Consider the following 12,833-nt stretch of genomic DNA (forward strand, 5'->3'; position numbering starts at 1 on the left):
GAGTACAGTGCTTCCGGCTCAATAACCTTCATTTTACCATATTTATATCTGCCCACCCCTTCAAAAAAAAGTGCAGAAATTGTGAAAAAGGCCACAGATTAATGATGGTCAGTCATTAAAACTCACATTTACTCCCTCCACAGACATTAAACCCGCTAATGTCTTCATCACAGCCACTGGGGTGGTGAAACTGGGCGATCTGGGCCTGGGACGCTTCTTCAGTTCCAAAACAACCGCAGCTCATTCTCTAGGTAAGTGCTCCTCCCTACAACCACCTTGTCTGTTTCATTATGTCCTTTGTGGAAAATGGAAAAATGAGGATGCATCCTTGAACCTTGAATGCATCGGAAAGGACCTTTAATTACTCAGTAGGGCCCGGATGTGTTTCATTAGGGCTGGCTGCGAGCAGAACCATGTGTCTTATAAAAAAGCGCCTTTCCGACGGCCCCTGGGGCCAGTTGAGAGCAAAGCGTGCCAGTGGCTGGATCCATTTCATTGAGCAGTTTGGCCTTTCCTGTTGCCTTGACCCCACGTCCGCGCTCCACACACATGATGTCTGGATGAGTTCAGGATCTTCAATCCCTAACGATGCTAGGCTAGGGCACCCTATGGTGACACAGCAACTTTTGGCGAAGTTGCCCGAGGAGGTGCAGGTTTTAACACGCCGTATATTTGAGATGACCTGTTGTTTAAAATCTCATTTCAAGAGTATACAAATTTGTTAACAGCTTGTCTTCTGCTTTATAGACAGTGGTATTGCTAAAAAAGACTTTTTTTCACCATCAAGGTCAGACTTTTTCTACATTTTAGTATAAAATATCTTAAATCAAATTTCTCTTGTCTAATCCACTTTGATTCACTTGGCTTTAGGATACACTAGTATTGAGAGTCAATTATTTATTCATTGATTTTAATGACACTGTTTTATAGGGGTGTAACGGTACACAAAACTAATGGTTTGGTACGTACCTCGGTTTTGACGGTTCGGTTCGGTACAGTAGGGCAGAGAAAACTAAACATAATTTTTTTTTTTTTTTATTAAACAGTGGTTTACTGAACAAACTCGGTCTTAAAATGAATTCAGTTGCAGTAAACTATATAGGGAGTCCTTACTTGCACATTACTATAATATTAAAGGTTAACAACAGAGCCCAAACTATTAGCCTAAATTCAGTTGTGATTTATTTTCATTTTTTTATAATAATCAACTCTCAAATAACGAATTGTATGCAAACATGTAGACCACATAAGGCAGTTTCTGCATTAACTCCTAAATTTAATTATTATATGTTTTTCTCCAATTCGTAGTTGAAATATAATAATTTTCATGACAGATATTTTAAACACATTAAATAATCAAGACATCACTAACATGTTAAGTAAAATATAATTAATACAGGCTAATATAGTGCATATATTTAGCAAAAGAGAAAAAAACAAGCTGTGGATACTGAATGACTTGCCTGAGGTAAATGTAATGCTACGTGGGATATTGTTTACAAGCTGTTTTACTGATGTCTTTCCGCCATTGAAACACTGAGCGATTACACGAGATATAATACGTTTCAGTAAGTTGTCTGTACTGTATCTTTCAACATACCTTCAGATGTTCATTCATGTTTATTAGGAAGAGATGATCGCGTTCACTCTGCGGATTAAACTGAGGTGCCTATACAGTGATCTGTCACACACCACGCTAAATAGCGTCAAAACGGCATTTATTGTTTGAATTTCGTGATAAAATGGGCATCATTTGAAAAATTACACTTTGTTTCTTATATAGAAGGTAACAAAACGCGGAGCTTATTGAGATTTGGTGGTTAAAGGTGGTGGTTAGGCTACAACGAGACATAAGACATAAGTGACATAATGGGCCAGGGATGGGCGGGGCAGAAGGGGTCGGGGTGCGTTCGGTACGCCATGAGAGTATCGCGATACGTACCATGGGTGGTGTATCGTGTTTTTTCGGTTCGGTTTGAATATCGTTACACCCCTACTGTTAAATATAATCTTTAAAAAATATCTCACAATGAATTTCTATTTTTTCATCTTGTAGATTATAATGCTATGATGCCTATATTGATTTGTAACACTTAAACAATTGGTTTTAGTTCTAATTTTTGATTTTAGACAAAATATTATAAAATAATAAAGAACTCAAACCATATCTAGGGATCCAAATGTCATAGATATGCTTTAGCATTATGGTAGTAAGTTTTGGTCGGTCATGTCAAACTCATATTTTATTTATAAAATGTACTTAGTATTAATATTATCATAATTTTGATCTAATTAAGCTTATTGGGCTTTTAATTCTGCATTTACAATTATTAGGCTATTGCTGACAGGTTACAGTAAACAACACAATTAGCACACCAGAATAGATTTGAACTATTGTCTTGTATTCACAAACTACTATATGAAACAGAATATAAATGGCATATAAATGCATTATGTATAGGTAAACTATGCATCTGTGTGTGTAGGAGTATAGAATGATGTTTTATGTCAGCGTGATGAGTATGATGTTGGTACAAACTAGAAAAAACACTGAAGATGTTTTGCAAGTGTCTAGAAATAACCTTAAGTTCGCAGCATGTCTTGCATTGCATACTTCCAGCATTCACCTTTACTGAAAACATCACTGTGAGTCAGGAAACGCATGCATCTGAAAACCTGAACTCACAGCGCCCTCTACAGGATGCTTCTCTTCCTCATCTCAGAATGAGCTACAATCTCGGGAAGGGCTTAATCAGGGCTGTCCTTAATCATGTCTTAATGGCGCCTGCGTCACCTGGGAACCGACCACATCATCCATTCGCACCTGCTCCTGGGGCCGGTGCCACACCATATCATTTACAGACTGCCATGTTAGGGATCCCTAACAAGGCTTTTTTAGGACCCCGACATGATTTATAACCGTTAATGCATTGGTGTATCATACCACCGCAGTTGTACTTGTCTTTTGTAGAGTTATCTACCTAGCTACTTCCATACCTACTTATTTATTTATCCGAGCGCCTGAAATTCTTCTCTCGGGATGTTTTAGTATTGACAGTAGGAATGTACAAACGAGCATAGACACCCAGGTAGGTACAGCACACGTGTGTGTGTGTGCGCGAGAAAGAGAGAGAGAGACTCCTGCGGTTCTCTGTCACCTGTCCCGTAGGCTCAGGCTCTCCATACGAAGGCTGAAGGTTGAACCGTAGCAGGGTATGAAATTCATGAGTGTCTACATGGCAGGTTAAATTCACCCATGGGCAAAGAGACCTTCGATCTGTGTCTCCCTCAGGGGCGAGCAGACCAAAGCTTCCCGCTCCCACTCCCATTCTCTCTCGCTCCTCGCAATATCGCTCCACCTCTCCCCCTCTTTCGCTTCTCTCCCTGCATGGGGGCGGTTTAGGGTGGAGGGTGCAGGGTTGCTTCGGTACGGTTTGGGGGTTGACAGTTCAGCCTGTAATGAGACAAACCACCACGGTAGAACTCTGGGATGCACGTTGGATGGAGGTCCGGGAAGTGCCGTTCCACGGCTGTCAATTCTTCTCTTAAGAAGCCGATCCCTAGCCTTTTAACTCCGTCTCCGAGTGGCTCTGCAGCCCACAGATACAAACAAAGCGGAAGACTGAAAGAAAGGAAGATAGCTCATCTATACTTTTCCTGCCAGAGGCTTCCTAGCCTTTAAATTAAGCAGGGTAATGAGCTGAAAGGGAGGCTTTTTAAGAGGAAATCGGAACAAAAGAAAGTCGGGGAGAGAAATAACAATATAATGGATAATCAAAATAAGGAAAAGCAAGCTAATCCTGAACCCTCGTATTCTGCAGTTAACGCAGAGAGCATGTTAATTGCATGCTAGCGTCTCATCCAAGGCTTTTGAGGTGATGGGGAGATCTGTTCTGACTCATAGGTCTGAGGAGATTTTTCTTTTAATCCCTCACTTCGCACCGTTTACACTTCTTTTTTTGTAATTAAGCATGTTTGTGGATTTCTGTGTACCGTTGAGAGTCTGTGGTAATCTCGTCTATCTCTGTTTTGCCGTACAAAAAAAGCATCTTGGCCCATTTCTCATGCATTGTAATGTCATAATTCATAATAATGGGAATGAATCCCAATGCGACTTGATTTATTTGCATGACTAAGTAATGCACTCTTAATTTGACGTGTTGTCGGAGAAGTTGCTCTGTAGCTCTTTGCTATTATAGAACTATTAGCACGAAAGAAGAGCCTTTTCAAGTCTCTAATGATGGATGACGATGCACTCCTTTGAAACCACAAATTTGATGACCAATAATTTTTTTTTTGCTAGTTACGCATGTGATGATGAGGTCAATTTCTATGTTGTGTTTCAAGGTTATACTTTTTTTTTCACACCTCAAAAAATTTAAAGTAGTTAAATAGCTTTAATAACTTTTCAAATAGACCAATCGTAAGTTCATTCTCGCAAAAAGTGTCAACACAAGTTGATTTTTTTTTCCCAAAATATTGCTCTGTTTTTTTTAGAATCACGAGTAACCCAGTATAGCAACACTGGCTCGACCAATAGCGTGCGTCTGGGTGGAGTGTTTGGAAATCGGTTTCAAAACATTTGTAATCTTTCTTTTTTTGCAATTCTATTTTTCTAAATTCACCTCAGCTTCACTGATATATTTAGGAGTACACAACACAATATATTTCTACCATATTGGTTATCGAACAATATTAGAGGTTTGTTGGATTTTTCTTATTTAATTGTACATGCTCGTTTAGCATATTTTTACACTTCGATTAGCTTGATATCATCTTACATTTACTTGGCTAATCTTTAAATACATAAATCATCCCTAGGTATAATTGCGAATTTATGACAATTGAAATCAATAATATTGACCAATCAGATCCCACCGATGCCATTTGGAATTTATCATAGGCCAACTCTCACCATCTGTTTGACTTTCCTCTACTTTTATAAAAGAAAATGCTTTTAACGTAGGTCTGTTTGACACACTGGTTGCATCATGGGCGAGACAGTGGGAGGGAAGGGCCACGTTTTCACTTGTGTTTTTCTCAGCAAGTGTTTCAACCTCAGCCCCGCTACCCGCCCAAACATTCTGATGCTGTTCGGTGTCGAGACGTTTCGCTTTGGCTCTTGTTCTCGCCACCTGAGACTTCTTAGCGCTTTGTCAGATCTGAGCTGTTTGTGCCAAGGCTAAACTTTCATAAACTGCGAGCATTTGTCAGAATGTTTTTTTTACTCTATTCTTTTTTTTCTTCTTTACCCCTCCCCCTCTTTCTATCATCAATCTTTCACGGTGGATGGCTGGTTGGCCACAGTCACTGAGCAGTAAAGAGCTTGTCACGGCTTCAGGGAGTACAGCGCAGGGAGTTTGACTGGCCTCTTGGGTCCCGCTCTTCTGCCTGATGGCTATTAGTCACTGCCAATTACCCACAATTCTTTGCAGGGCCACAGACTAAGCGACCTGACGCTCTGCTCAGTCTCACGTCTGTCACGGTGCAATTCTCAATGCCTTCCAACATGTTCGACATCATGGCACGTAATTTGTGTTTACCTCTGGCAGGTTTCCCAAACATTTCCTCTGTCTTCCATTGGTTGAGCAAACAGATAGTTCCACCCCCTACTCACTCTATTGGTAATATAAAAAAACCCCCACAAATGACCAAGACCAATATTCAAACGGCAAGACCAAACCAGTATACGTTGGTGGTTAGCCGTCATGCATGAGCCCCGCGCTACAGTGTGAAATCATCAGATAGGACCTCGATTTTCCTGTGGCAGAACTGGTAAAACCATCGAAGACTGTTTTGGTACAGTGGCTGTTTGGGGTTTATCGAATTTCAAAGACAATCCAACTTACAAGAGTGGAGAGAGAAAAAAACATGAGTGAATTGATTAAAGTTTCATTTGGCCGTGTTGAATGGCTTCTGTTGTAAATCATTGAGGTTCTTTTATAATGAGAGGTGAATGAGAGATTTTAAATCTGCTCGAATGTAAGCTGAGATTTTCATTCCCCAAAACACACTTGCAATCTAAAAGCAGCCATGAACATTTACAGCACTTGGCTCCATCTGTAAAAGTTGTTCTACTTCTAATATGAACATCAAACTACAACTGTTCCCAAATTATACAGGTTTTGTTCATGTTAATGTCACATCATACATTGAATGCTGTTTTATTTCATTGCCATTTAGAACTGTATGTGCTGATTTACTGCTCAAGAAACATTTCTTATTATTATCAATGTTAAACAAACAGTTGTGCTGCTTCATATTTTTCATGATTATTTGACAAAATTGAATGTTCAAAAAAACAGCTTTTATTTTTATTTTGTAACATTATAAATGTCTCATTGCCGAATAAAAGTATTAATTTCTTTTAAAATTGACCCGTATGTAGTGTACAAACTGTTAAAATGTGTTTTCCTCCACACTGTACACACGCATCGCTGAGTTTGTTGTTAGTAACCTCTCTTTAGTCATCTAAAACTCCACAGTCTGAAACCTTTGTCAATGAAGCGTCCATGGATGAACTCCTCGCATAGCAAACCAGACAGCCTAACTCTCTCTCTCTCTCTGTCTGTCTCTATCTGTCTTTTTTTCTGTTCCAGTGGGCACCCCATATTACATGTCTCCCGAGCGAATACACGAAAACGGATATAACTTCAAATCTGACATCTGGTCGCTAGGCTGCCTGCTCTATGAGGTAAGGTATAGAAACCCATCCCATCACTCCCCCTTCCTCCGTTTATACACCCCAGCCCTCCCTAACTCTCCCTTTCTCTTCTCAAGCTTCTGCCAGCACCGTTCGTCTCCTTTTGTGAGACGCAATCCTACACCTCGCGGTCTGTCATGAAAATAACAATATGGTTTTGTACTCGAGGTAACTGGCCTCTGCTTAGGATACCTGGAGTATGTTCCCAAGCTGATGAGGAAATTTGAATGACATTTACATGTGTTTTAAATAACATGCAGCGCTCTTGCTATGAAATGATACTGCCTGCTTTGATTATGCTTTAATAGCATACGCTTCTCGAAGACACAGCGGACCAGGATCCATTAGACTCGGAGCAGCAGTTTTCTCTTCTGCCCTTAGTCTAAATTGAAGATGAAGTTGCAAGGGGGTCAACAGTGTGTTTGGACCTTAAAAAGGACAGTTCACCCAAAAATAAAAGTTATGTCATTAACTCGCCAAAATTTTGTTCCAAATCCGTAGCACTCTTTTTTTTTTTTTTGAAAAAAACATGAAGGGTACATTTTTGAAGAACATTCTTGCCTCCCTTTTCAATATAATAGAAGTGAATGTATACTCAACAACATAAAAGTATAATACAAGTCATCCATTTCACTCTATTCTAAGACTTCTTAAAGGTACAATATGTAGGATTTTTGCAGTAAAATATAAAAAAAACACTAGGCCAATGTTATATATTTTGTTTAGTTGATTACTTACAAGATCCCAAATGTTTCAATCTATTTGTAAATCGGGAGAAAATTGCGATTTTAACGAAGGAAACTGGGCGTGTGAGCAGGGGTGAGGAGTCGCCAGTCAATGGCGTCATATCCGCCATACTATGACCTCGTACTGCCATAGTAACCATGGCGACAGACGTTGACCACCGGGTTATGCCCGTTATGCCTAGCAGGACGCTCATGCTGTTGTTGTTTTGTTCATACATTATGGACCATGGCAAGCAGACTTTGAGACAAAAAGGACTAAAACGAAGATCAACATCTTTCGAGATGCCGAGAGCTCCACGTCCGCGACTAACTTCGACTTAACAGAGACGCGAGTGTTGCATGTACTCTATTAGACAGGTGAGCAAATGTACATAAAACTAATCAATGTTATTTAGTTCAACATGATGAAATGTTAGAATATGATCTGTATGTTATTCTAATGTTGATCTAGCTTACTTAGTCTCATATAGCCTACAAACAACCTAACTAACAACATTCAACACACTCAAATGCCGTTTAGTGTGATAGTGTAACTGTTAGAGCAAGTAAAACAGCGCTGTGTTACCTTAATTTTCATTCGTCTAATAAACTGACCTGTGTGAGTATTAATTCAGCAACTTGCGTGTAGTTCGGTAGAAAGAAATGTCCTTATTCTTTTATATCCGCGGGACTTGCGTTGCGTGTGGCGCTGGTATACGTCTAGCAATCGCGCCCTGCTTCTAGAGGTCTGCACGGGCTTTAAACTGAAGCCCGAACCCGGCCCGTACCCGCGATCATTTAACCCGACCCGACCCGACAATTACATTTACACATTAAGCCCGAACCCGAGGTCCATTCTGTTTCTCACAGCAAATACCATTTTTGCAATATGCTATGTTGTATTTAATGATTGCTTGACATATTAAACAAATACATGTAGGCGCAGCGGCCCTATCAGCATGCAGCACAGCAGTAAGAGAAAAAACTTACCAAGTAATTTTTTGCTTTATCAGACTCATGGTTTGCTTGTTGTAGTCTGCTGTCTCTGTCTGTATTGTGACTGAAATAGCGCGCGAGAGCGGTAGCACATGCACAAAACAGTTTTGTGATATAAATGATCTGATAAAATAAAACAAATAATTAAAAAAATTATATATATTTATCATTATATTTGAGAGAGAGAGCCTGTGTCTGACTGTGTGTATGCACATATTGTACATCTGCGCACGTATGTTCTCTCTCGCGCGTGCCGGTCACCACAACACAGCAAGCAGGCAAAGCACACGGCACGCAAACTATATATAGCCTATTTAGTTTTTCTTAGTTAAACCCGAACCCGACCCGAACCCGAGGCTGTTCATTAAACATTAACCCGAACCCGACCCGAAACCCGCACGTCTTTCGGGACCCGTCGGGCTCGGGTCGGGTAGCAGACCTCTACCTGCTTCATACCACAGTCATGTTAAAAACATCAATGTATTCACTCATCCATAAAAGGTCCATCAGCTCGACGACAAGATCCATAATTCCGCTTAATGTGGAATATATGTCATCAATATACGCCTTTGTTATTGTAAGAGGTTAGCGACCCCTGGTGGCGAAAAATCCTGCATATTGTACCTTAAAGTCATATGATGAACTTAAATTTAAGTTATTCGTTAATAATCTTGGTCTCCAGTCAGGTTTAGCAATGACTTGATCAATGATTCACAGTTGAAGTTGAGAACCAAATCAGCCTATTTATGAATGAATCATTCATGTATTTCGTGAATTGGACCAATGGATTTATAAAAAAGATTTGACTCCCAAGAATGATTCCTTTGTGAATTAGACATCACTACATCTTGCCTCCATAAATGAACCAAGAAGAGCTAAAATGGTTATTAAGATTTACAGTGTATAACTACAGATTTTGGTCTGTTCAGAAGATTGCATTTTTGTCATTTTGAATCTTTAAACCATTATATCACGAATGCTTAAGGTAAATCTTTGATAATTTGATACTTTGATTCAGATTACAATTTATTTAGATCAACAATTAATTGATTTTTTTTTTTTTTTTTAATGCTTTGATAAGCAGTGGTTCTCAAACGTTTTGATGAGACAATATTCCAAGGCCCTCCTGTCTAGGTTGATGTGTACTTCTGGTACTTTAGTAATAAAAATATATAAAACTATTTTATAGGATTCTTAAATTACATGTCCTGTAATGTATCTTAGGCAAACTATTTCAGACTGTAACTGGTTTCATTATTTAGAAAAAAGCGGCCTGTATATTCTTCAGAAATTCTCCTTTTGTGCTCAATGAAAGAAAGTATGTCTTTGAAATGACTTGAAGGTGAGTAAATAAGAAATAATTAATATTTTCTGGGGAACTGTCCTTTTAAACATCAGATCTTGCGAAATTCCGATCCCTGTTCAAAAGTGGGCATTTTTTGTTTTTTTGGCTCTGGTTTCATTGTAACCAGGTGATTGGGGCCACCTGGAATGGATAGCAGCAATCCATAAATGACACGATGCTCGATCCCGTGGGATGCACTGGCTACCAAAAACTGGTGTATAAACACGCAAGCAGGCGCAAATTCACACTCGCACGGTGTGGAAATAGATACATTGTTAGTCCGGTACCCGTTCTATCCCTTCAATCCCCTGAGTGTGTTTTTTCTCCACTTCGTCTTTTTGCCTCTTTTTTTTGTGGGGGGGGGGGGAGCTAACCAGTAGCTACACCTCCCAAAGTGCCTGGGGCTGAAAAACAACCATCTGAGTTCACCGCTGCTTGGAGACAGTGTTTCTTGGCACTAATTAGTCTCCCATAATGCACCAGGCCCATCAGTGTGATCAGTCCATCCTGCTTCGCAGTGGCCATGGGTCAGCCAAGTGCAGGGAGAAGGCAAACGGGTAACAGTTGTGATCTCTTAAGCTTCTGTTAAAGCCAGGTCCAGGCTGAGCCTCGAACAGATCGGGGCTGTTGCCCCATGGTATACGAGGACTTTCATCTTTTCCCACTTCCAGCAGGTCACGTGACCTGGAGGGGGCAGGGAGCTCGGAGGTGATGAATTGACATCTGTTTGAGTGACAGATCTGATGATCGGCAAACCCGTCGGCAGTTGCTGTGATGTTACTTTAAAGCAGTTTTTTTTAGAACAATGACTTTGGAGTCTTTTTTTCGCTATCATGAAGTTTTCATTTGATCATCTTTTTACTATTTACTAATTGGAGACAATTTTTATTTACTTTAAAATTTTCTTAAATTGTATATATTGCATTTTATATGCATTGCATTTTAATAATAAAATAAAGAACAATTTAAGAAATATTTTATAATCAAATTACATTTTTTCATTTTCTCCTGATTTGTTTTATTTTAATTTTAAAATGTTTACAACATAAATTTTTTTGTAATTGATTATTCAAATTTGAGGAGTTGAATCACAACATTTTACAACCTGAACTAATATAACAAGTTTGTTAAATCTGTTTTTTTAAAAAGGTTTTATTCTATATTGTGATGTCAGGATAGCTGTATCTCTATTTTGCCTTTTTTTTTTTTTGGCTTTATTTTTTTTGGCCTTTTATTTCTCCAAAAAAAACCCAACTAATTAATTATAACTCAGAAACCAAAAACATGCTCACAGTGGAGATGTAATCAAACCATTGTTTGTGTGAAATTCATTTTTAATGTATTTTTAGGGCTGCTCCGCAACTAAAGATTTTTCTAGTCGACTGGTAGTCGTTTATTGAAGTGAATAGTCGACTAATCGCAAGTTTATGATATTAATTTAATTACTATATATATAGCAATGATTATTAATGTGTCGGGGGGAAATACAGCAAGGAGACTTTCCAAACATTTTAATAATTTATGAAACTAGTGTTTTCTGAGTCAGTGTCAGCTGCAAAAGTAGATGATGCTGACTCGTCATCTCTGCAGTATAGTGGTTTAACATAGTAACATTTCATAAGGTTGTTTTCGATTTTAATTGTTAATTTTAAAGTAGAAATTTCAAGCTTTCGATAGACATATTTGTTATGTCTGTGAGGCAAGTATACACTAATGGCGCTTTTCCATTACCAGTACCAGCTCGACTCGCCTTGGCTCGACTCGGCTCGCTTTTCGCTCCGTTTTCCATTGCAGAAAGTACCGCCACAAATAGTACCCGGTCGTCATAGCGACGCATTTCGTTCGTCGTTGCCCCGTCAAGCTCTCGCTGGATCCTCTCTTCGGCAACCAAACAAAGGAATGTCTGCACCTCCTCGTTTGACCACGGCGTATTCTTCCGAGTTGCCATAATAATAGTAGTAAGTTTAGTAACTATCTCTGGCCAAACTATTAAAAAATGGCGGGATTATTCTGGATACTCCATCTGGCGCGTGCAATGATGACGCAGATTCTCTGTGACCAATCAGCAGTCGGCATTGTTTTCACGTCACATTTTAGTATCGGCTTAGCTCGCCTCAGCTCGCTTAGAACCTCGCCGGAGGTGGTATGAAAAAAAGTACCCGAAAGCAGGTACAGGTACAACTTTTACACAGTGGAAAACCAAACAAAGGCGAGTCGAGCCGAGCCGAGCCGAGCCGAGGCGAGCTGGTACTGTGTAGTGGAAAAGCGCCATAAGTTTCGGTTCATTCTTTTGACTTACTCCAGAAAGCAGTTCACGGAGTCTGAAATGGCAGAAAGCACATCTGTTTTTTCTTTATTTTTCAACCGCACAACTTCTGTTGTTATTGTGAGTTTACTCAAATAAAAGTAGACTCTTTACAGTTAGGAATTTGGAATATTACTCTTATCTGTATGACCAGAAATGATTTTAAGCATTTTAAGTTATTTTTGCTATTATCAGGATTTTCATGATCAGCTATTATTGAGGTTGATGAACGATAGGCGAACATTTGGATTTCCTGCCCGACATACCACATGGACCAGCCTTGTTAATGATCTGTCCGTTACAGAGTGCGTGACTTCGCCACTTCCTGTGGAGTTTTTTTTCCTGCAGCTGACTAATTAAAATTTGTCCGACTAAGCTTCTTCTTGTCGACTAATGTTTAGTGGACTATTAGAGGGCAAGCCTAGTAGTTTTTGAATAATTTCATAGATGGGACAAAAAGATATTGCATCATATCATTGACCCAGGTATTGTACATATACGCCCATATATTGTTTGTCCAGTTTTATAATTTATTTTGGTGTGTGTAAACATTGTCTTAGTAGACAATTGAAAGCTATCTGCAGTGCTCCATTGCAGTGCTGAACTGCTGAATTGTTAATTTGCAGACTTGTGCCATCTTCCATTGATCCTCATTGATCTATTTTGTGTGAAAGGTCTATATGTGTGCATGTAATTCCTTTTATTCTGAGAGCATGAATCTTTTAGTCGATCTGTTATGGTGGATTCGAGGGGGGTGAG

General features: G+C 39.3%; 1 protein-coding gene across 1 annotated transcript in view; it reads left to right on the top strand.

Moving 5' to 3' along the window:
• The window catches only part of nek7 (NIMA-related kinase 7), a 75,028-nt gene that overhangs the window by 48,448 nt on the left and 13,747 nt on the right, over positions 1-12,833 (top strand). Inside the window, exons 7-8 of the mRNA XM_056236845.1 lie at positions 144-251; positions 6,600-6,694. Coding sequence (XP_056092820.1) covers positions 144-251; positions 6,600-6,694 — 203 coding nt within the window. The remainder of the gene's footprint in view (positions 1-143; positions 252-6,599; positions 6,695-12,833) is intronic.

The sequence above is a fragment of the Rhinichthys klamathensis genome, unplaced genomic scaffold (genome assembly GCF_029890125.1).
Source record: "Rhinichthys klamathensis goyatoka isolate OS25496 unplaced genomic scaffold, OSU_Roscu_1.1 h1tg000467l_1, whole genome shotgun sequence".
NCBI lineage: Eukaryota > Metazoa > Chordata > Actinopteri > Cypriniformes > Leuciscidae > Rhinichthys > Rhinichthys klamathensis.